Here is a 25565-nt window from a genome sequence, read left to right on the forward strand (position 1 = left end):
CTAAAAGAAAAAAATGATGAATTGGTCCTTAATTAAGAACTTTCTCTCTGTGGGAGATTGTGTTAAGAGAATGAGAATACAAGCCACAGACCATAATAAAGTATAAAGTATCTGCAAATCACTTATCTGACAAAGGACCTGTATCCAGACTATATAAAGAACATTTAAAACTCAACAGCAAGAAAACAACCCAGTTCAATGGGCCAAAGATGGAACAGGTACTTCACCAAAGAAATACAGATGGTAAATAAGCCCATGAAAAGATGCTCAACATCATTAGTCATTGAGGAAATAGAAACTGAAACCACAATGAGTTACTACTACACACACCTATTAGAATGGCTAAAACACACACAAAAAACTAGACATTACCAAGTGCTGACAAGTGAGGCAAACTGGAACTCTCACCCATTGTTAGAGGGAATGAAAAATGGCAGCAACATTTAGGTAAACGGTTTGGTGATTTCTTATAAAATTAAATATACACTTATCACATGGCACAGCAATCTGATTCCTAGGGTATTTACCCAAAAGAAATGAAAATTTTTGTTTACACAAAAGCCTATACATGAACAGATGTAGAGAACAAACATACGGATACCAAAGAGGAAAGGGGGGTGTGTGTGGAATGAATTGGGAGATTGGGATTGCCATATATACACTATTGATACTATGTATAAAAGAGATAACTAACGAGAACCTACTGTATAGCACAAGGAACTCTACTCAGTGCTCTGTGGTGACCTAAATGGGAAGGAAATCCAAAAAGGAGGGGATATATGTATACGTATAGCTGATTCACTTTGCTGTATAGTAGAAACTAACACAACATTGTAAAGCAACTGTCCTCCAATAATAAAAAAAAAGCCTATACATGAATGTTTACAGCAACTCTATTCATAACTGCCAAAAACTGGTAAAATCCCAAACGTCCTTCAAGGAGTGAACAGATAAATCAAGTGTGGTGCTCCACACAATGGAAAGCTACTCAACAATAAAAAGGAACAATCTACTGATACAAAGAACAATATGGATGAATTTCAAAGGCATTACACTTAGTGAAAGAAGCCAAACTCAAAATGGTACTATAGATTTGTATGATGCTCTGGAAAGATAGAACTATACGGAATGAAGAAAACATCAAATGGTTGCTAGAGGTTAGGGGTGAGGGGTGGTTTTGATTACAAAGGGACAGAAAAAGAATGTTGTGAGGTGATGGAACTGTTCTATATACTGATTGTGGTGGGAGTTACACAACTCAGTGCATTTGTCAGAACTCACAGAACTGCACAACAGCAAAGCAAATTTTACTGCATGTAAATTTAAAATTAAAAAAATATATATATAAACCCTAGGTATTACAGGCTGAGACAGACTGCAGGGAAATGGCATTCTCATTAACTGCTGACAAGAGCATAAAGTAGTACAAACTCAATCTGGCAAAACAAGACAATAAAAGCATGAATTCAAAATAAGGCACCATAAGGTTCTGAAGACAAGGAGAATAATAAATACTCTTTAATCTTCAGCACTCCATTCTACATAAGGCACCATAAGGTTCTGAAGACAAGGAGGATAATAAATACTCTTTAATCTTCAGCACTCCATTCTACATATAAAACCCAAGATTCAAATTTTCAGAGTGGTTGGTACATGGTCAGTGTTCAATGAATGATGCTGATGAATGAATGGAAGGAAAGGGTGAATATGCAGCAATTCCACTTTTGGGCATTTGCCCAAAGGAAATAATTAAGGCTGTACAAAAGACTTAATTATTAAGAGGACTATAAAATGCAACATCACACACTCCTTAAAAATGGTCATGTATTTCTCCACTTGCTGGCATAGGAAGATGTCCATGATACATCACTGTATTTAAAAAGAACACTCCAAAACAACATCCAGCACAGCCCCACTTTTGTTCAAAGAAAAACTATAGATCTATAAATCCTATATCTTCTTTTATTCTGCAGGGATGAATAACACATCTGAAAGACTACAGAGCACAATATTAAGTGTTCATCTCATGGCAGTAGGATTACTAGTGATTTTTAGTTTCTTTTTACTCGTCAGCATTTTGTTTTTTCCACAACGAAGATCTGTTATTTTACAATTAACTTTGTTTAAAGAGCACTGATAAGAGAGTCCTAACACTTCTGAGATAAACGGAATCTTCTGGGGCTGAGATATCCAGGAGGAAAAACCACCCTCTTCCTCAGAAGCCCTATCTGAGAGAAGATCCAGTCTCAAAGGACTAGAGGTCTGACCCACAGAGGCTGTTCTCAAACATGCCCTCTGAGGGAAAAAAGGCTGGCACCCACCTGTATAGATGTCCATGAAGCTGTGCAGGGCCAAACAATGGGGATTCAGACACATCTTCACCTGGGCAGTCACCACCTGCAGCCAGCTGGCTGTCAGCAGCCAGCACTCCTGGGGCCCGGCCAGGGAGCTAGTACCAAGAACATCAACAAAAAAACAGAAGGGAAATCAACTTACTGCAGTTCCTGGGCTCAATGATCAATGGCAAAAATCCTCAAGACTTTAAATATAGTAGGCAAATGAAGGTGTTGGACCTTGCGTTCCAAGGATTTTCTAGGTGGGTGTTCCCACTTCCCTGGACTGGCCTATAGAATCACCCCTCAAGTTAATATAATTCTGAACTTATAACCCAATTTAACCAACCCCAATGAATTCCCAAATCCAAGCATTATGCCAGGCAGTCCAGAAGTAAACTAAATCCTAAGTTGGTGATAGTAACATTTCAATAGAAATGATGGATAATCAGTATTATCATTATTATTTTATTTCTGACAATTGGAAAAGTAAAGGAAACCTTAAGAAAAGCTGAGAAGAACATCTTCAAAGGTTATAGCCTTAAAGGTATTTGAAGGGGCAGTACAGGCCATGTAAGATGGGGCAGCTCGGGAAGGGTAAATCTGAAAGAGGTGCTTACTTTTGTCCCCCTTTGAACAATGGGCTGCTACAGAGAAGGCACTGCGTGGATGGAGACTCATAATAATTCGACCAAGAAGTCTGCTCGATGGTGACTGTCTCCTCACTCACGTTGGACAGGACGAGTCGAGAGCTATTGAGTTCATGAATCAAGGCGAAGACCTCAGCCAGCTCTGACTCGTTCTCAGGAATCTGCAGGACTTTGCGCAGCAGCTGCAGCGTTGACTGGCGCTGGATCTCCCTCTGGGCTGCGCTCAGGGGCTCTGTGGCGCTCGGCACATCCGAGAGTGGTGAGCTCGCCTCCTGAAGAGAGTGGATTGATCACTAAGCGCCCAGGGCATAAAGAGCCAGCATGAGGCCAAAACCATGAGTGGCAGAGAGATGGGCCCATGACTGAGAGCTGGGAAACCTAGGTTCCTAACCAACTCAGCTAATAACTCACTGTGTGACTCACGGCAAGTGTTTTCTCTCTCTAGCGCTGTTTCTCTACCAGTAGAACGAGAGGATTATACGCACCTCTTGGTAATGGTTTCAAGAGTCAGCTCCCATTCACCGGGTATTGGGTTTGGAGGATAACAGTCCAGGGGTTCAATTCTGGTTAGGCCACTGAACAGCTATATATATGGGTGACCCACAGCAATTTACTTAATCTTTCTGAGCCTCAATTTCCTCACCTACGAAATGAAGGATCAAAATACTAATAATCTCCTAGAGTTGTTGTACAGTAAATGAGATAGTATTGCAACAAAAATTCTATGAATGGTAATTATGATTTATAAACAAGTACCTATACAGCTTAAAGCATTTATCTTTAATAGTGCGTGGCTTCTTGGTACAAGGGAACTTTATACACCAGTCAGAGGCTTCCAGGAAACAAGGTTCTGAAACACTCACTGAAACAGGTCCTTCTGAGGCAGGTCCCTTTTCAATGGAGGTCCCTCCCTGATCCCTTGTGCAAATGCAGTGTGAAATCAAGCCCTCCTTCTTGCTCCCAGAGTCCACTCCTTTATTGCAGATTTCATTTTCTCACAGTTGGTAAACCAGTCCACTGCCCTGCTTATTTACTGATTCCCAATACCACCATGAGAGCACACAAAAGATGCTAATTCATATTTGCTAGACACATTATTTTGTTTTATAGAAGTTAACTGCTTAGTAACAACTTATTACTCAGTATAACTACGACAACTCGTCTCACTATCTGTAAGTTTGGTTACCTATCTTTCCCCCCAACTAGACTGTAAGCTCCTAGAGGGAAGTGGCCATGTCTTATTCATCTTTGTAGCCCCCAAAGCCTGACCAATAATAGACATTCAATACATGCTTGCTGAAAGAAAGAATGAATGAATGGTTGTAGAAGAGCTGAGTGACACTAGAATGAGTTGCCCCAGGAGGCTGTGTGTTCCCAGTCAGGACTATGTTGAATCATGGGCTGGAAGATCGGTTGGAAAGCGTACTATCCTTTGGCTCTGAGCCACAGATGAAAGATGGAAAGGAATGAAGATCATTCCAGCCCAGAGATGTTGTGGTCTTAATTACAGCCACTGGCAACAAACTGCACAGGAAATGTATGGTCACCAGAGGACTCCAAAGAGAAGGTACACAAAGGACCTTGGGTTTCTGACCAGTGTTTTATTTTGTGGAAAACAAAAATTATATTTTGCTTCTCCAAAATTTAGAGAATTAGAAGGTGAGGGAATGTCTGAAGATGAGGGTCATGGTGGTAAGCAGCTACCAGTTAGCCCAAGATAGAAGAATATAATAAGAGTGGGATTTGAAACCAATTGGCAAAAGGTGCCTAGATAACTCCTGTCTAACCTGGAAAGTTAAGTCACCTCATCATTCCAGATCTAGAGACCAACATCCATTTTCACACTGTAAGTCACATCAACAGGAAAAAGTAATGTTCAGAGCCATCTACCTACACAGAACTCAATTCCATTCCATAATCATGGACTGACACATTATATATGTAAGCTCCAGCATTAGAAGTATGGGAGCTGGGAATTCCCTGGGTGGTCCAGTGGTTAGGGCTCCTCGCTCTCACAGCTGAGGGCCCAGGTTCAATCCCTGGTTTGGGAACTAAGATCCCACAAACCACGCGGCCAGTGGGGGAAATAAAAAGTAGTAGTATCGGGGCTTCCCTGGTGGCGCAGTGGTTGAGAGTCCGCTGGCAGATGCAGGGGACACAGGTTCGCGCCCCGGTCCGGGAAGATCCCACATGCCGCAGAGCGGCTGGGCCCGTGAGCCATGGCCGCTGAGCCTGCGCGTCCGGAGCCTGTGCTCCGCAACAGGAGAGGCCCCAACAGTGAGAGGCCCACGTACCACAAAAAAAAAAAAAAAAAAAGTAGTAGTATGGGGGCAACAGACACACCTGTCCTACAAGTAATCTCGGTCTCACAGGGAGCTAACAGAGAGTCAAGACAGGGTGTGGTCAATATTTTCTATTTCTCTATGCTTCCTTAGAACCTTTATATCCACATTTCTACAGAGTTCTAATCAAACTACCCATACCATCTAAATTTTTTCACTTATTAGATCATAAACCATTTCCATTTTGCAGACTAATCTTTATATTTATCTTTTTATGCAACATCTTAATATTTAGTTATAAATATATGTTATAATTTATTTTATTTCAATGGCGGACACAGGTTATTTCTAATTTCATCTGCTGTAATTACAGAATGTATGATGTTCTAGATGGGCTTTAGTTCAGATATTTTGTTTAATTCTGTCTAGAAATATGTATTCTCATATTTGTCAAAAACATGTGCTCTGAATTTGATTCTCAACACCTATCAAGAACCACGAAAATGTGTGTTGTGTGTGTGTGCACCAACAGTTTTACTCTGGGAAACTGACTTAAGGAAATAGTTTAAACAAACAAAGGATGTCTGAGTAATACAATGTTATAATGTTTCTTCATACTTTATTTAAATTCTGGGAATGGTAGCATAACTTTATTTTTTGTAACTAATGCTTTACTTTTTTTTTTTTCCTTTTTGCATTTCTATAACCAAATAATTGACATGGAGTTCATTTGGGGTGTAAGTTGTAGATCTAAATCAGTTTTCTTTATATTACACTACAATCATCCCTATTTATTAAATAACATGCACTTTCTTGAAGGAAAAAAAAAAGACAGGGTGTGGTCGATGCTTTTAACGTGAAGCGGAGCACACTAAACACATGGAGAAGCCAAAAGGAAAGCTCACTGCCAGCAGAGGGCACCGTGTGGGACAACAGAATATGATGGAAGGTATGGAACCATTTTACATGCAATTTCAAGGGTTTACAGACTCCTTTAAGCTCAATTCTGAGTGTTCTCTAAGGCTCATGGCCCTGAGAATAAAATGCCCAGATCTAATCCACCTTGCCTGCCTTGTTTTACTGACGGGGAAACAAAAATTCAGGAGAGGGAAAGCGAGCAGCTTAGGGTCACTCCCAGGCAGGTCTCTCAATTCCTAGTCTCAGTGTTTTTTTCCTTTACTTTAGTTCCACTTCCCTTTCTCACAAAGATGATAACCTCAGAACACCATCTCAAGCACAGACCTGAAGATCAAGGGGGTGAGATTCATCTGCCAGAAAGCCCCTCCCCTCCATATGCACAGAAAACTTAGCTAGAGGCAGTCCCCACCCCCCTCAGTCCTGTCCACTCCCAAACTCCCTGACCTCCTGACATAACCTTCTGGGTCTCTCCCTGACTCAAGAACATTCAGTGTGACCCCACTGCCTAAAAAATAAACTGCCAGGTCTTAGCATTAAAGATCGTCCATGATATGGCCCCAATATGCCTTTCAAGACTTGTTTTCCATAATCCTCCCCACATACTCTCTCCTCTAACCCAACGGAACGAACACCAGACTCCCTACCTCTTCACTTCTGCTCATACTAGTCCCTGAGTATATGGCATGCCTTCCCCTTCCACCCACATCCTGCACATCTTGTGAGGTGCAGCTGAGATCTGGAGTAACCAGGCTCCATCTTGGATCCTGACCTGTTGTTCCGCGTGCCATCCTCTTTCCCTGCAAAGCGGATGAATGAGATCTCTCTTCTTAGCCTCATCCTAGTCATTCTATTCCCTGCCTTAGGTACTACATCTTTCTGTTCACTTAAAAAAATTCACATGTGGAAATTCAGAGGCCCTCTGAAACTGCCTATTTTCCCTGGTTCTAATAAACCAACAAACAACAAAAAAAAAAACATGCCCTAAGAAGCCAAGTGGAATGTGTTTACTATCCAAACAGTTTGGCCCAACTTCAGGGAGGAGGCCTGCCACACTGCTAGAAGTAAAACTTTGTGGTTGGCCAAATGCTCTGCAAGAAACCTGAGAAGCAGTAATCTCATCTACAATGTCCTGGGGTTGGCACTCTGTATTTACCAAAATTCTATTTACAGGCCCTTCACCAGCCTCAGAGCTAAAAGGATGTAACCCTTCCACCCCTCTCTTCTTCAGAATCCTCTTTAAGGCCCATGTTGGCTTCCCCCCGGCACCCCCGTGAATGAACTTTTGGTCCACTGAGCTAGAAGGTTCACAGAGATCAAGGTATGTGGTCAGCCCCCACAGCTTGGCAAAGAGGACAAGGAAGCCCAGAAAGAAGGCACTTGCCCAGGTTCAGAACCTGTAACTTGGTTCCAGTTCAGGTGCTAACTACTACTGTGTACTAAGAAATCCTTTTATTTCTCCTAAAGCTGGTCTGCTAACAGAGCCCAATCCAAGGCTGTGGGGTGTGTTTGGGGAAGGAACTCACGAGAACCTTGGTGGTTTTCTCAGTCCGGTCTTTGGCAAGGTTAAAACCACAGCTGGGACAAATCCGCGGTTTATGCCGATTGGTGTAGACATAGCTACAAGAGGGATTCTTGCACTTTCCCCGACCTCTTGATGTAGCCAGGCCCAAATCCTAAAAAAGTAAGACTGCAGTTCAATTCTACAAGTCAACTTACACCTGGGCAGAGCCGAGAATCAGGATGACCTGCTGTGGGTAAAACAGAGAGGGCAATCACAAAACCAGATTTAGACGAACTCTCCAAGAGCCTTGAAGCAAGACACTTTTTCTGCAGCTATCCCCTTTCAGTCTTAATACAGCCTAAATAATTGTGGCAAGTCCTTCCCTATCTGTGAAACAAGTGAGTTGAATCTCAAAGGTCAGAAATTCAACTGCCTTCAGGGTCCAGGCAATCAGCAGAGTGAAACAGGCCTGTTCTAACAGAGTGCCAGAGACTGTGGTGAACCGAAGATTTCAAGCTCCAATGAAGATAAATTGTGACTTCTGGACTATTTAAGCTCAAACCTCTGGCACCTAGACTCCTACGACAAGCTACAGTCTAATTAGCCGAAGAGAAGGTCCTGGGCAGTTCCCACCAGATGGTATCCCTAGTGGCCTCTCATAGTCAAACGGAAGAGATAGTGAAGGGATGGATGGCATGGAGAAGGTAGTAATTAGGTCTTTAGAAGAAGAAGCCTGAGCAGCTCTCTAGGATAAGAGAGACACTCTCCCCAAGGATCAGGCCAGATGAGGCACTGACCCACCATACTATGCGCTGTCTTGTTGCTACTGAATCCTAGCACAGGGCATGGCACAGAGCAGGTGCTCAATAAAGTTTCTGAATTTTTAAAAATCTAGCTGCTTTCTCAAGATCTGTGTATCTTACTCATCCAGGGAAACTGCCAAATGATACCTGGCTGATTGGTACCTTAAGGATCAACAAAACTAGAGAACGTTGAGCAAGAGAAGCCCTAACATGCTTTCTAAACCAACAGAGTATTTTACAGACTGAAAACTGAGGACCAGAGAAGGAAAGAGCCTTGCTCAAGGTTAGATGCCATGCTAGCAGCAGAGCCAGAACCACTTTTGGACTAGGTCTTTCGACACCCAGTGTTTACTCCACTGCTCCAGGCTGCTTACCCTGCAAAAGGACGACCCCAGAGTCACACATTCATTTATTGGGATGTTAACATGTGTTATGTTAAAAATAAAAGTGGGGGAGGGAAAACCTTGGTGAGAAACACCAGGCTAGACAAAAGTTGCTTCACTAAAGCACTTCTCAAACCCTTTCAGATACTAGTACTGAATGTGACTGTTTTAGGGAGGAAAAAAATACATTTCTCGAACTTATATGTAGACCACACTTTTGAGGCTAAAAGGTCCAAAGGTCCAAAGACTGAATGTTGAAGCTAGACTGGATTCTCATCTCCAGCTACTCTCAAAAGAAGTATCCTGGTCTCAGCTGGCCTACACTTCATGGATCTCATCTGGGAAAAAGAGCAAACCTAGATGATTCACCCAGTAGCTATCATCTGTACCACTGACAGGATCTTCAGAATCTATGATCTAGCCCTCACCCTACTCTCACTCCCAAGTACCACTCCCCACCCACCTCAGACTCCTACTCACTCTCAACCACACAATCAAACCACCTCTATGTCAACCCATCACCTGTCTGCACTTACCAGTGTGACGGTGCAGCTATACTTATATGGAGGAAACATATCAGGCTTGACCTCTACAACTTTCACCTGAGATGTCCTGTTGGCTGGGCCATTTGGTAGCTGTAGATCAAAACAAATTATTTTAGTGCTTCTGAACCTCAGTCAAACTCCTGAGGTCCTGTGTCCTGAAACAGCTTGAGGAAACAGCTGCCCAGGCATTTGTAGAGCTACGCTCCAAATGAGCCCTCTGGAATGCTAGTCAGCAGTCACCAGCCCACCAAAGGTTGAGTGTCACTTTCAACTCCAGGGGTTCCCACACTCTTTTGCACAGCTTCTAACACTGCATATCAGAAACACTATGAGTCTGATTTACAATGTAATAGCTCTGTACACAACTATGTGGTTGAATTATGCTGACATAAAGAAGTCTGGGGAATTCCCTGGTGGTCCAGTGGTTAGGACGCCACACTTCCACTGTTGGGGGTCTGGGTTCAATCCCTGGCCAGGGAACTAAGATCCTGCAACCTGCAACCTGCAACCTGCATGGCACGGCCAAAAAAAAACAAAAAAAAACAAGAAGTTTGAAAGATTATTCACTAAAGTGTCACAGGTTGAGGGAAAGATCATGGTTGTTTTCCATTTTACCACTATCTATAAAAATTTTCAAATGTTCTATATGGAATGTAAAAAAGAAAAGATGAAGAAAGCATTCTAAATTAAAAATAATTATTCTGTAATAATGAATTTAAGTTAATTTTCAGAACATAAGATTTCATGTAACTTAACGGGTTTAAGACTAGTAAAAGGGTTTATGGCTTTTTAACAAATACCCAATTTGCCAATTAAAAGGAAACTACACAGAAGACTGGGAATTTACACACATGAAGGGAATCTAAGGGCTGGAAATCTAGGAAGCAGCTGAAGCAGACTCAATTACCGTCCTTCTATTCCCCAAGATCACACATGCACCCAGTGGTGACACCACATTTGGGTGAAAACAGATCAACCTTCAAAGTAGAAGCTGGCTGATAGCCTTGTTGGGGCAAATTTAGAACTATCAAACAAAAGCAGTTCCCTGACAGAGAGCACATGGCAAGGGAGATGGCAGACTTGATACTCCTATTCCAATTTGGTCCATGTCAGGGTTTTCAATTTCAAACTGAGGGATTGTGAAATTAACTTAATGGGCTGAAACCAGCATTTTGGAAAAAGAAATGGAAAAATGACTGCATAAAATAAGGGCATAGCTTCATTAAACTTTTCATGTGTATATATATGTATATATTTACCGGGCTGTGATGTAGAAATGTGTTTGTTACTGACGGCCATGCTCTCAAAAGTGCTGATTTAGGGATCTTTGATCATATTCAAGTCACAAATGGCGAAACAACTAAAAAAAAAATCTAATAATAAATATACTTGAACACATGCAATTTTGACACCTGAGAAATCTTTAATAGCTCTATCATTAAATGGAATGAACTGTACTGGTTACAAACCAGTACATGGAGAAAGAGCCATGCTATTAGGTTTAAAAAATTACATTTAAAAGTTAAACACAGACTAATGCAGGAAAGAACTTGGCTGAATGAGCGCACACCAGACCATCAATAACAGTTATTTCTGGCTGGCAGGATCAGAAGAGACTTATTTTCTTTCTGCCTTACCTGAATTTTCTTTATTTTCTATAACAACCATGCATTCATTTTTTCTAAAAAGACATGACAACTAAATGCAGCATATAAGCCTAGATCGGATCCTGTTCTAACGTAGAAAATGCTATAAAGGACACAACTGGGTAAAACCGACGAAACTGGAATACAAATGATAAAGTATCAATGTTTCAGTGACAGAATATCTCTAGTCTTAGGAAATACACACTGAAGCATTAAAGAGTAAAAGGCCATGTTACCTTTAAATTATGTGTATTTTAAACATACATATATACACACACACACAATGGGGAAGACAAATGAGCACAAATGATAATGCAAAATGGGCTAATATGTTAACAATAGGTAACTAGGTAAAGAGTACATGGGTGCTCTTTGTACTACTTTTACTCTTGCAAGTTTTCTTGTTTTAATTATTTCTAAATAAAAATTTTAAAACATGCATTCATTTTTATAACCAGAAAAAGAAACTAATTAAAAAACAGATAACTCATTCATGCTAACCCTCCTCCCACAGTTCTACCAGTGTTAAGAATAGGCTTTTTGCCTATGGCTTTGAGACACTCAATGGAAGTCCTGTTCTCGGAGCTGTCAGCCGCCCCCGCAACAGATGGCTCCCCCTCTGCGGAAAGGGTCTTACCTTCACCTCACCAGTGCTAGATGGCTGTTGGATGGGCTGGCCCAGCTGCTTCAGCGTACTTGGCTTCAGGCCACAAGTCCTCACAGAGGGAGTCTTATCTGAAACAACCAGGAGCCAGACTGGTGACTTAAGTGCATTCAGAGTCTCCCTAAGTCTCTCATCTCCATGCTCAACCCCCACTCCTGTCCCCTTCCCTTTAGAGAGTCCCTCCTCCCGAGTCTGTCCCAGACCTTACCACTCAGGGGAAAGGCCTGCCTGGCCCTGGGCAGTCCCATGCTGCTGCCTCGACCCACGTTAGCTGGGGCTGGAAGAATTGCTCTCATGGGTCTTGCTGCAGCCAGTAACGAGGGCTTGCCCCGTGCTCTGCCTTTAAGCTCTGGGGCTCTGGGCACAGGAATAAGCACGTCAACTCTGAAAAAAAACAAGAAGGGAGCTCTCCTAGAAATTCCAGACCAGGGGGAAGAAAACCGAAGTGCAATCTTCAGATATCACTTTATTAGAATAATGTCCTGGTTAAACTGTCAGGCTTTAGACATTAATTAAACCATTAAATAGCTGTGTAACCCTGGGCAAGAAATCTTACTCTTCTGTTTACCTCGTTTGTAATATGCAATTACATGTACTTCATGGGGTCATTATAAAGATAAAAAAGTGCAAAACAGTGCCTACAGTGAGGGATATCAATAGCTACTGTAGTTATAACATCTAATCTGCCTCTAATCAGCCCAAGTATTTAAAGTGTATCAGTCTCCCACATGAGGGCGGCTGAGAGACCCTGGGGAACAAGGTTCATGTTTTCTTCATCTTTGTAGCTCCAGTGTTGAGCATAAAGTCTGCCCATAGAAGGCCTCAATACACATTTGCTAAAGTGCTTCACCTGCCCCAAAGTGCACAGCTTCATTCTCTAAGAACACGGAACCATCTCAAAGTATACTGTTAAATTTTAAAAGACAAGATGTCAAAGTATGTATGTTATGCTACCATTTGTGTAAAGAAAGGTGGGGGGGGCTTCCCTGGTGGCGCAGTGGTTGGGAGTCTGCCTGCCGATGCGGGGGACGCCGGTTCATGCCCCGGTCTGGGAAGATCCTACATGCCGCGGAGCGGCTGGGCCTGTGACCCATGGCCGCTGAGCCTGCGCGTCTGGAGCCTGTGCTCCGCAATGGGAGAGGCCCATGTACTGCAAAAAAAAAAAAAAAAAAGAAAGGTGGGGGGAAAAATATATATCACACACACACGCACACACACAGCTGACCTTGAACAGCACGTATTAGGGGCACTGACCCCCACAGAGTCAAAAGTCCACTGATAACTTCACAGCCCTCCATATCCAGGGTTCCACATCTGGCAGATTCAACCAACTGCACACCATGTAGTACTGTAGTACATACATACTGAAAAAAATCCACGTGTAAGTGGACCCACGCAGTTCAAGTCCATGTCTATTCAAGAGTCAACTATGTACATGTATATATATATGTGTGTGTACACACATGTATTTTTTCCCTACCTTTCTTTACACAAATGGTAGCGTGACATACATACTTCGACATCTTGACTTCTAAAATTTAACGATATTAATTATAAACACACATACACTCCTATTTGTTTGCATATACTTAAAATTATCCCCCCAAACACAGAAAGTTGGGAATATTGTCTCTGGGAAATGGGAATGGAGCACCCAAGAACGGGACTGAAAGGAGATTTGTTTCAGTATATATTCCTTACACTTTTTCAGCCTGAACTATGTGAATATATTTTCTATTCAACAATAAAAGTTTTTTTACTCGTAATAATATAAACCAGAATTTCTAAACCTTGGCACTACTAACATTTTGGGCCAAATAATTCTCTGTTGCAAGAGGCTGTCCTGTGCATTGTAGGATGTTTAGCAGCATCCTGTGGCCTCTACCCACTTGATGACAGTAGCACTCCCTCCCCAGTGGTATCAACCAAACATGTCTCCAAACATTGCCACAATGTCCCCTGGGGTACTGCTCCCCTTTGAGAACCAATGATATAAACAAAAAAGAGCCTTCCATTTTAAGACCATAGCTGCCTCTGTAAAGGAGCTACATACATGGAGAATTCAGTCAAGCCTCTAAGGTGAGAAAGCCTTCAAGGAAGGGAGGAAAAACAGCCCACACTTACAGACCTCTCCTATCTGCAAGGCACTGGGCTGCAAGCTTTACACACAACCTTTTTCAGGCTGTGTGGTCAGCCATTGAGGATACGATTCTTTTTTATAACACCCAACTCAAGAGTTTTCAGAGGGGAAAATGGGTATGAAGTGACTATGCCCACGGTCAAACAGAAGCCCTGGACAGAGTCACAACCAGAATTTAGTTCTCTGACCACCAGGACAGGAATCTTTATTATATAAAGATGCCCTAATAAGGCTTCTCTTTTCAAATGCAATATCCAGAATTGGATACTAGGTTTGTAACATTGCCCACAGCCTGTACCAACAAGACTCTGTAATAACTGCTTTAGGGAGACTGACAAGAAGAGATGTATAAGGGACGGGACAGCAGTGAATAAACAGCAGAGTGTAGGAGGACAGGCAAATAAATGTCTCTAGGCCTCAGCTTCTGTATCTCTAAAATACAAACCATGAATTGGGCTCTGCTATCTCTCTCAGGAATGCTGTAAGGATATGGGACAAAATAAACACAGGGCACTACGCAAGCTGCTGTTCTAAACACAATGCTGTAATATATAAACACATTGGGGGACTTCCCTGGTGGTCCAGTGGTTAAGAATCCGTCTTGCAATGCAGGGGACGCTGGTTCGATCCCTGGTCAGGGAACTAAGATTGCCACATGCCGCGGGGCAACTAAGCTCACGCACCACAACTACAGAGCCCGCATGCCACAACTGCAGAGCCCACGTGCTCTGGAGCCTGCGCACCACAACTAGAGAGCTCGCATGCTGCAACTACTGAGCCTGCACGCTCTGGAGCTCACGCGCCACAACTAGAAAGAAGCCAGCTCACAGCAACGAAGAGCCCACACGCTGCAACAGAAGATCCCAATGTGCCGCAACTAAGATCTGACGCAGCCAAAAAAATAATAAATAAATAAATATATAAATGTTTTTAAAAATAGGGGGAAAAAAATAAACACATTGGGTTACCCTGTAGGCTTTTTAGGAGCAGGGAGTGAATTGGAGGTGCTGGTCCCCTCAGCTGGTGGTGGCACGTCTAGTCCAGGACTGTCATTCTCAGTTGTCCCCAGAGAGACCTCACGCTGCACACCACTCTTGACCACTGGCTTCTTAATGACTGCTGTACCACGATTCCCAGGAGTTTCCTTGACCAAAACATGGGCATCTGAGATGATCACTTCCTCCCACTCATTCTCCTCACCCACGTCTCTTTGAGGAGCTATACTTAGGAGCTGGCTTACAGCTTCTGAGTTCTCCAGAGTCAGTTTGGAAGAGTTTTCCTTAGCAGAATTTTGCTCGGAGGTGAGAGGCTGCTGATTTCTTTTAACCACAGAGCCTTTGGAGGAGACTCCAGAAGTCAATTCCACTTTGACTTTGGCTGGCTTTTCCTAGAAAAAAAAGAAAACCTTTCATGCATATAGCATTTTACAGTTGACAACACATTTACAAATATTCTCTCATTTGACCCTTGTAACAATAATGTATGAGCAACATATAAGAAGCTGAGGCTGAGAAAGGAAGAGGCTGACTTCAGGTCCCAAGTATAAAACTGGCCTGAACCTAACTCTTCTGATTCCAGTTCCCTTTCACCACTGCACTCAATGTCCGAGTTAGGATAAGCCTATTCTAATAAATTTCTTAACGACATGTTTCTTCAGGTTTCAGCGAACAAATGCTGACATTGTTTTACCTCGACCTTTGATTGTTCAAGGCCCTCTCCTTTATGTCTACAAAGAGGCTGATATACTGCCATATTGGGCCTAGAAGTATTAGGTTGTTTATCTTGGTGGTCCCTTTATGAGACTCACTTAATCACAATGTGGTCACAATGTCGCAAAGACTGAATGCTTGCAACTCCACTGGGGAAAACTCTCATCTTTTTCCCAGATTTTTTCAGGTTGAGTCCTAAAAGTCAGCGTAAGGCTGATTTACACATACACCACAACCTTCTCACTGGGTTAAATCAGATCACACACGTTAATTACATGCTAGAAAAGGTTCCGACTCACTAAAAATACCAGCTGCTGCTATCTCAGACAGACCCGAGGTTTACATACATATATGTACACACGAACACTTAAAAAAATTTAACAGTGGACTTCCCTGGTGGTGCAGTGGTTAGGAATCCGCCTGCCAATGCAGGGGACACGGGTTCAATCCCTGGTCTGGGAAGATCCCACATGCCACGGAGCAACTAAGCCCGAGGGCCACAACTACTAAGCTTGCACGCTAGAGCCCACGGGCTCTAGGGCCCCCATGCCACAACTACTGAGCCCACATGCTGCAACTACTGAAGCCCGCGTGCCTAGAGCCCGTACTCCACAACAAGAGAAGCCACCACAATAAGAAGCCCGCGCACTGCAACGAAGAGTAGCCCCCGCTCACCGCAACTAGAGAAAGACTGCACGTAGCAACGAAGACCCAACACGGCCAAAAAAAAAACCAAAAATTAACAGTGTTCATCTCTGTGGTAGGTCTCAAAGGTTTTTTCCTTCCACGTGAATAGTGAAAGGCACTATAAACTAGGAGACAAAACACAAAAGCTGCACTCTGTCTTGGCTCTGCTTCAACCTAATTGCTTATGTCACTTAAGGCAAGCTTCATCTGATTCCTCATTTTCCCATTATGGAATAAGAGAGCTCTGTGTTTGTCAACAGCAGCAAGATAGCCTTTTGGGTGGCCCAGCTCTTCATGGTGGAGGGGCAGGACCCCCTACACTTCACAGGAAATTCAGCATCTGTGCCCAATGCCATTAAATTTCAGTATTATCTCCCAGTCACTGACTATCAAAAACCCCTTACATTTCAGAAGTCCCTCTGGGCAACACGGTGCCTCTGGTTAAGAATCAATATAGACGACCTTAAGAAATCTTCAGTAAAGCATTCTCAGATTCTAACACACAATTACAAACCATGAGGACAAGAAAAATTCCAAGTAACTGTACTGAGCTTACTGACTGCTAAAGAAGGAAGAGTCAGCAGAAAAACAGGAGACAAGATAAACTAAACCCCTGAGATGAGAACTTTGAGCAGAACACTGCCCACTAAGTAGGCTATAGACAAAAATTCTTTGCAGGAAGACTGGATATTTAAGCAATCAGAGCAAAAAACTCCAGCTGGTGATCTCACATTTCCTTAACTCAGCCTACCCTTTTTAGATGTCACTTTCTTTCAAGATGGAAGGCAAATACTACCAGTTCCTCGACCAGAGACCTCAATTACTGCTATCAGAGAGCCCACAGTAATGAGGCCTTGAGCTATATACCATACCTTGAGCCTTATATACCATCTTTTGTTCCATCCAACTCACTGGGAACTGTGCCACGTTTCTTGGGCTAATTTTAGCCAGTATGAACTCCAGAACAATATAAGAAAAGGTGAGTCATTTCCTGACTGGCATGGACACATTTGGAGCGTTTAGAAACTATTTATAATTGCTCTTTCAAAAATCAGAACTCAGGAAATCTTAAGATTCTGCAGGTAAACAGCACAGCAATGCCTGAGAAGTATGGTTTAGTGGAAAAGGCGACAGCATAATTAGCAATGTGAATGTAACCAGTCACTTCTCCTGAATCTCTTTTTCCTTAGCTGGAAATTTGGGAGTTGAGCTAGCTGATAACCAACGTCACCTTTATCTCTAAAAATTTTAAGTGCATTGATGCTACATTGTTACATTTTTCTTCTCACACTCAGGTATTCTGTTCCTATGAGATTTAGAAATCACAGTATCTGCTCTTTACATGGTAATTCTTGCAAAAACCTTTGGGAAGAATATTCTGACTTAGCAAGTAAAGACAGGACAAGTAGCTAAGAAAAAAATTGTTTTCATGTCATGAGTTTGATCTCAAAAAGAGAATGGCTCAAAAGTTATTCAATCAAAGGGGGAAAAAAGACAAAATGAAAAAGGAAAGAAAACCAAAGTAAAAACAGAATCTGAAGCAGACTAGGCACAGGATCGGTTACACTCTTTCATGCAAAAGCACAGGAAATAAGGTCATTTGACAGACCTGCTGTGCATCAGTGAAGAAGGACCAAGGAGGAGTCCAACAACTATCCAATTCAATCTTCCTACTGCAGCTGGGGAAGTATATTTTGGGAGAATAATTAGGGTAGGAATAAACGAAATGGCTTCACAGTGCACACTAAAAACTCCACAAGGCCCTAGGTACTTCCTGCCCCTTGAAATGTTAATTGTCTCTACTGTTGCTGTTAATATTAATTATATTGCTGCCAACAATGGAAGCAGTGAAGCGCTACTGAGGATTGAATATTTAATACACTAGGAATGTGCCATCCACTTCGCATGGATCATTTCATCTGACCCCTCCAATAACCCTAATGAGGTAGGCACTATTGTTAACTCCATTTACAAATGAAAGGAAGCCTAAATCAAGAACAGAGACATAAAATGACTTGCCCAGGGTTACAAAGCTAAATACTTGGGAAGTAGGGTTTGAACTGAGGAAGCTGACTCCAGAATTGTATTCTTAATTATTAACCTATTCTGCCTCCGAAATCGGTGCTATCCTGAACTCCAACACTCAGCCAGAGGGCAAAAGTCACCATCCAGTAATTTTCTGAGAGTTGTTCTGTGGAAACCGCCCAAAGGAACTTAAGTATGCTGCTATTTAAGTTTTCTCTACAGAACTGAGTTTGGACCATGAGTCAAACACATGACGAACACAATCCTAACCTAAGCTACTTTCACAAAAACAACGCATTCTTTCCTCTTCTATCTACCCAAATTCTACTGATGTTTCCAAACCATCTCCTCTATAAAACCACCTGACTATTCTAGTCCTTTTGTCCCTAAATAATTTATATCAAAAATGTGGCAAGTATGTATGATTCATGTAGTCAGCATACAACAGGTAACGAACATGTGCTGAACTGAACGTCACAGGGGCTCAGCTCTAACGCTCATTTATTTACTGAGCATCATTTATTTGGAGATAGAGGTATACATCTGGAACGTTAAGCTATGGGAGACCTGAATATCGGGTTAAAGACCTCCACTTTTAATAGGAACTATATGAAACTAAAAGGACTCTGAGCTAGGGAATGAGATGTGCGCTGTGCGTGTGAATAGCTAAGCAGTCAGTGTGGAGGGTGGATTGTTAAAAATGTAACCCTGGGCTTCCCTGGTGGCGCAGTGGTTGAGAGTCCGCCTGCCGATGCAGGGGACACAGGTTCGTGCCCCGGTCCGGGAAGATCCCACATGCCGCGGAGCGGCTGGGCCCGTGAGCCATGGCCGCTGAGCCTGCGCGTCCGGAGCCTGTGCTCCGCAACGGGAGAGGCCACAACAGTGAGAGGCCCGCGTAACGCAAAAAAAAAAAAAATGTAACCCTAACAAGAAATGAATGATTTAACATGGTGTAGTCATTCATGGAAAACTATGAAGCAATTAAAAATAATGTTTTTGAAGAATATTTAATGGCATGATACGTTAAAGGAAAAAAAGGCAAGATACAGAACTTGTATATCCACAGAAAAAGACTGGAAGAAAATATACTGAAATCTTAACAATAGCTTTTCTTTGGATGGTATGAGATTACGGATAACATTTTATTCTTTCTTTTTAAAAAGAAAGAAACTGACTTATTTGTGTCGTCAGAAAATTAAATGAATGTTAATTTAAGTCATCTGTTCTTAAAGGGAATAATAAGCCTACTTTGTGGGGTTTCCAAAGCAGTGATGGCCAATGAACTTTACCTTTGGGATCCACTTCCCTCCTAGGAAGTTACCACAGGTAGGGCACTTAGGTGGTTTGTGCCTCGTGACATACGTGAAGGAGCAGCCTGGGCTGGTGCATGTCCCATGGCCCCGTCGGGTGTACGTAGTAGTCTGTGTTTAAAAAACAAATAAAAAAGAGCAAGTCAGAATCAACACCACAGTCTAATCTCTGTCAGATCCTGATGACCATTATAACCACAACAATGCCAGGAGGATACCAGCTTGCAGAAGGTTAGCCAATTCATGGTATCTTAAAAGGTCAGAGTTGGAAAGGTCCTAAGATACAACTAACTAGTTCAGTTTTTAGAAATGGAGAAAGTGAATTCAAATGAAGAAAGACAGCTGCCCAAGGTTACAGAGTTAGGTACCAGAAGTATAAAGGTAAGAAGAGTTGCAATTAATTAAGCAAAGTACCACACAGTGCTAAACACTCTACCAATATCTCATTTAATGTTCTCAGCAATGCTATGAAGTATTATTACTACTGAGGTTCAGAGTAGTTAAATGCTTTGCCTCAAATCATGTAGTGACTCAAGGACAGAGCTAGACCTAGAAGACAGATCTTATTGATTCCTGGTCAAGATTGCTTCCATGCATCCTGCTGCACCCTCTGGCTCTCAATACTTCAAAGAATTTGCTTCTTCATTCTTGTTAGTTAAAAATCAGAGAACCTAGGACCTACGGTTCAAAGATCTAAAAAAAAAACAGTCCAGTCGCTAAAATAATGAGAGGGAACTCCAGTTGAAACCAGGTCCTCTGACACTCCACAGAATTTGATCATCTGCGTACAAATATATTCAGTCACTGGCTTGCACCATCTCCGATGATTTCCCTTTGAACAGAATGTATTACATTTCAGCTACAAATAGAAATTAGCCACACTCCATTTCTTGATTAATGCTGGAAAGAAAACACTTCCCTGTCAGATTTGTTCTGTCGCTTATGGTTTACTCAGCTACTAATCCCAACCTCCCTAGCCTGGCCAGAAAGCAAAAACTTCCCTTGGGAAACACCAAGCTGCCTCTAGGCTACCTCTGGCCAGAACACCTAAGGAAAAGGTGATTATGACAGTGATAGCAGGTCAAAGATGAGTGTGAAGTTGTGTGGCACCAAGGAAAGAGACCAGGGTTTGGGTTCCAATTTTGTCACTGACATACTGAATGAGCTGGGGGTAAGTCATCTTAGCTCTTGGGCCCTTGGTTTCCTCTTCTGCAAAATCACCTGCCCTTTCTGCTTAATGGATATATCCTGAGGAGTAAAAAGTCTGTGAGACTATTATTAATGGGTAAAACATTATATCTTATCTTTTCTCAGACTGTGGCCCCACATGGAATATTCATTCTGAATACACCCTCAGAGCAAAGTTAGTGCTATAAATAAATTACCATGAATTTGGAAATACTCCTGAACAGCAACTTATAGAAATGACTTCAGGAAATAATGCTAGCATTCAAGGCTGATGCTGCCTTCTTAAGTATTTCTAGAAGAGCTTGGCTGACACTTATTAAACCATGAAAGAATACAAAGTTCCGGAACAGGAAAGGCTCAGGAAAAATAATTAGTTTATTACAACTTTCTTATTGAAGAAAGTATTGTTTATCCACAGCAGGGGTTTTAGAGGATAAGACAGATTGTGACAAGTTAAAGCTATGTATTATTAATCCTAAAAGAAGCCAATACAATAACCAAGACAAAGTTAATAGCTCATAGGCCAACAAAGGAGATAGAATGGATTCATAAAATATACTTAATTATTTCAAAAGAAAGTACAACAAAACAGATAGGACCAAAACAATAACAACAAATAGTAAGAGGACTGATTTAAACCAAACCACATTAATAATCACATTAAATACATACAGCCTAAATACTATAATTAAAAGGCAGAGATCATCAGATAGGTCTTGCTCTTAGAGCCAAACTATATGCTGCCTACCAAAAAAGGTACGGTAGAAATACAAAGGTACAAACAGGTCAAAGGATGGAAAAAGATATACCTTGCTAATAACAATAATCAAAAGAAAGGTTGATATCAGAACTAAGTAGATTTCATAGGCAAGAATACTGCCAGAGATAAAGTTCATTTCATAATGAAGAAGCATTCAGTTTATCCAGAAGACGTAACAATCCTAAATGTTTGTGTACTTAGTAACAGTCAAAATACATGACACAAAAACTAATAGAACTGCAAAAAGAAACAGATAAATCTACAATGACAGATGGATGCTTTCTCTCAATAATTGACAGAAACAGTAGACAGAAAATCAGGAAGGATACAAAATCAATAAGGAACACTATCAATCAACTCAACCTAATCTGAAATGTATAGAACACTCCACCCAACAGCAGGAATACATATTCTTTTCAAGTGCACATAGAACATTTATCAAGACAATCCATATTCTGAGCCATAAAATAAACTGCAATCAATTTAAAAGGATTCAGGCCTTATAAAATACAAAGTTCTAACCACAATGGAATCAAATCAGAAATTGATAAAGACAGACACCTGGAAAATCCCAAATATCTGGAAAATAATTAAGTAACTCATGGGTTAAAGAAGTAAGTTAGAAAATACTTTGAACTGAATGAAAATGAAAACTGCACCATATCAAAATTTGTGGGATGGGCTTCCCTAGTGGCACAGTGGTTAAGAATTTGCCTGCCAATGCAGGGGACACAGGTTCAAGCCCTGGTCCGGGAAGATCCCACATGCTGCCGAGCAACTAAGCCCATGAGCCACAACTGCTCAGCCTGCACTCTAGAGTCACAAGCCACAACTACTGAGCCTGTGTGCCACAACTACTGAAACCCGCACACCTAGAGCCTGTGCTCCGCAACAAGGGAAGCCACTGCAATGAGAAGTCTGCGCACCACAGTGAAGAGTAGCCCCTGCTCCCTGCAACTAGAGAAAGCCCCACGCAGCAACAAAGACCCAATACAACCAAAAATAAATAAATAAAATAAATTTATTAAAAAAAAATTTGGGGGGGGATGCCACTAAAGCAGTGCTTAGAGGGAAATGAAGCACTAAGCAGCTATATTACAAGAGAAGCTCTCAAATCAATGACCTCAGCTTCTACCCTAAGAAACTAGAAAATACCAAACTAAACCCAAAGTAAGCAGAAGAATGATAGAAATGAGTGAAACAGAAAGCAGAAAAACAACAGAGAAAATCAATGAAACCAAAACCTTGTTCTCTGAGAGCAATAAAATCAGTAACCTCTAGCCAAGCTTATCAGGAAAAAAGAAAGAAGACCCAAATTACCAGTATCAGTAATGGAGAAGTAAACTCACTACAAATTCTATAGATATTAAAAGGATAAAAATTCCACAAAACTTTAAACATAGAATTACCACATGATCCAGCAATTGTACTCTTGAGGTATATACCCAAAAGAACTGAAAGCAGGGACTCAGACATTTGTACACCAAAGCTGATAGTAGCACTGTTCACAACAGTCAAAAGGTAGAAACACACCAAATGTCCATCAATGTTTATGAATAGATAAAAAAAATATAGTATACACATGCAATGGAATATTATTCAGCCATAAAAAGGAATGAAATTCTGATACATGCTACAAGATAGATGAACCTGAAAACATTATGCTAAGTGAAAAAGTCAGACCAAAAAGGAAATATTTGCATGATTCCACTTATTTGAGGTACCTAGAACACACAAATACTAAGACAGAAAGTAAAATAGCAATTACCAGGGCTTGGGGTGGAAACAGGTAGGGTGGGGAATGGGGAGTAACTGTTTAATAGATACAGAGTTTCTGTTTGGGAAGACGAAAAAGTTCTGAAAATGGATAATGGTAATGATTGCACAACATTGTAAATATATTTAACAGCACTTGAATTGTACACTTAAAATTGATTAAAATGGTAAACTTCATGTTATGTATATTTTACCACAGCTTTTTAAAAGAAGAATAAGGGAATGTTTTGAACAATTTTATGTCAATAAATTTGACAATTCAGATGAAATGGACAAATTCCCTGAAAGACAAACTATCAAAGCTCACTCAAAAATAGATAATCTGAATAGTCCTATATATATTTTAAAAATCGTACTTGCCATTATAAACTTTCCCACAAAGAAATCTCCAGGCCCAGATAAGTTCACTGGTAATTCTAACCAAACATTTAAGGAAGAAATAATGCCAGTACTACACAAAACTCTTCCAAAAACAATTGGAAAAGCAGAAAATATTTCACAACTCATTCCATGAGGTAAGCACTACCTTGATACTAAAACAAGACAAACACTGTACAAGAAAATTAGAGACCAATAATATCCCTCGTGAATATAGATACAGAAATTCTGAACAAAATGTTATCAAATCAAATCCAATAATATATTAAAAGGATAATACATCATTGCCAAGTGGAGTTTATCCCAGGAACACAGAGTTGATTTAACATTTGAAAAATCATATTAATCACATTAACAAACTAAAAAAGAAAAAAGAACACACGAAAAATTTTGACAAAATCCACCATCTCAAAAGACACACAAAAAATTTGAAAAATCCAACATCCATTCCTGATAGAAGCTCCCAGCAAAAGTAACTTCCTAAACATGATAAGGGTATCTCTGAAAAACCTACAGCCAATATTAAACCTAATGATGAAAGACTGAATACCTTCCCCCTAAGACGACGCATAAAACACAGATATCGGCTCTAACCACTTCTATTCAACACTGTACTGGTCCTCAACAAAACCATAAGACAAGAAAAAGAAATAAGGAATCCATATCAGAAAAGAAGAAATGAAACTATTAGACAACACTGCCATCTATGTTAAAAATGCAATAGAATCTACGAAAAGGCTAGCAGAATACATGAGTTTATTAGCAAAGTTGCAGCACACAAGTTTAATAAGAAAAAAATCAATTGTATTACTATATACTAGCAGTGAACTATTAGAAATTGAAAATAGTTTTAAAATACCATTTACAGGGACTTCCCTAGTGGTCCAGTGGTTAAGAATCCCCCTTACAATGCAGGGAACGTGGGTTCGATCCCTGGTCGGGGAACTAAGATCCCACATGCCGTGGGGCAACTAAGCCCGGGCACTCTAGAGCCCACTGGCCACAACTAGAGAGCCCACGTACTAGACAGAAGCCCACGTGCTGCAATGAAAGATCCTGCATGCCGCAACTAAGACCCAATGCAGCCAAATAGATAAATATTTTTTTAAAAATAAAATACCATTTACAATATCATAAAGAAACATGAGATATTTAAGAATAAATCTCAGCCCACATGCTGCAGTGTGTGATAGAAAAAACATTTGAGAATCAAAAGACCCAGGGTCCTCGTTCTGCCTTGTTTTGCAGCCCAGTGGCCTTGAATCAGAGAGAGAAAAAGTCCTTTCTCTTCTCTGGACCTTTTTCCTAACCTGCACAACAACAGGATTGAATTAGATCAGTGATCCCTCAATTTTTCTAAAACACGTATGCTTCAGAAATTTTATTTTATTTATATATTTTTTTTGCGGTACCCGGGCCTCTCACCACTGTGGCCTCTTCCGTTGCGGAGCACAGGCTCTGGACGCGCAGGCTCAGCGGCCATGGCTCACGGGCCCAGCCGCTCCACGGCATGTGGGATCTTCCCAGACCAGGGCACGAACCCGTGTCCCCTGCAACGGCAGGCGGACTCTCAACCACTGCGCCACCAGGGAAGCCCTGCTTCAGAAATTTTGATAAAAGCCATGGAACCTATCCCAGGAAAATACTCTCTCAAGGAGAAAAGTTTGTATGTAACTTGAGGAGTTCATGGAGGTCCAATGAACTGGACCTCCTTGAGGAGGTTCCTGTGGAGGTCCATTCACAGACCCTCCCCCACTCCCTCACCCCCAGTTAAGAATACCTGAACCAGAAAAACCTCTGAGATCTTTGCCAGTCCCAATGTCCTAAGTTTGTTAAGACTTTTAGAAAACTACCTGGAAGAGAATTC

The 25565-nt window shown here is 41.4% G+C and overlaps 1 protein-coding gene across 9 annotated transcripts in view; it reads right to left on the minus strand.

The window, feature by feature from the left end:
• HMGXB3 (HMG-box containing 3) overlaps positions 1-25565 on the minus strand; it is an 83736-nt gene that overhangs the window by 48483 nt on the left and 9688 nt on the right. For 7 of the 9 annotated variants that reach the window (XR_003427729.1, XR_003427731.1, XR_003427730.1 and 4 more), the window contains 8 exons: positions 19576-19707; positions 14834-15252; positions 11934-12109; positions 11699-11796; positions 9407-9505; positions 7707-7856; positions 2954-3255; positions 2322-2449 (listed from right to left, as the gene is read on the minus strand). Coding sequence is in view for 6 of the 9 variants with exons in the window: in XM_027081595.1 (XP_026937396.1) it covers positions 2322-2449; positions 2954-3255; positions 7707-7856; positions 9407-9505; positions 11699-11796; positions 11934-12109; positions 14834-15252; positions 19576-19707 (1504 nt within the window). In the remaining 3 variants the exon portion in view is untranslated. The remainder of the gene's footprint in view (positions 1-2321; positions 2450-2953; positions 3256-7706; positions 7857-9406; positions 9506-11698; positions 11797-11933; positions 12110-14833; positions 15253-19575; positions 19708-25565) is intronic. The other 2 variants (XM_027081599.1, XM_027081596.1) reach the window with 2 other exon arrangements.

Source organism: Aethalodelphis obliquidens, unplaced genomic scaffold (genome assembly GCF_003676395.1).
Source record: "Aethalodelphis obliquidens isolate GAN/ISIS:26980383/991018 unplaced genomic scaffold, ASM367639v1 scaffold45, whole genome shotgun sequence".
NCBI lineage: Eukaryota > Metazoa > Chordata > Mammalia > Artiodactyla > Delphinidae > Aethalodelphis > Aethalodelphis obliquidens.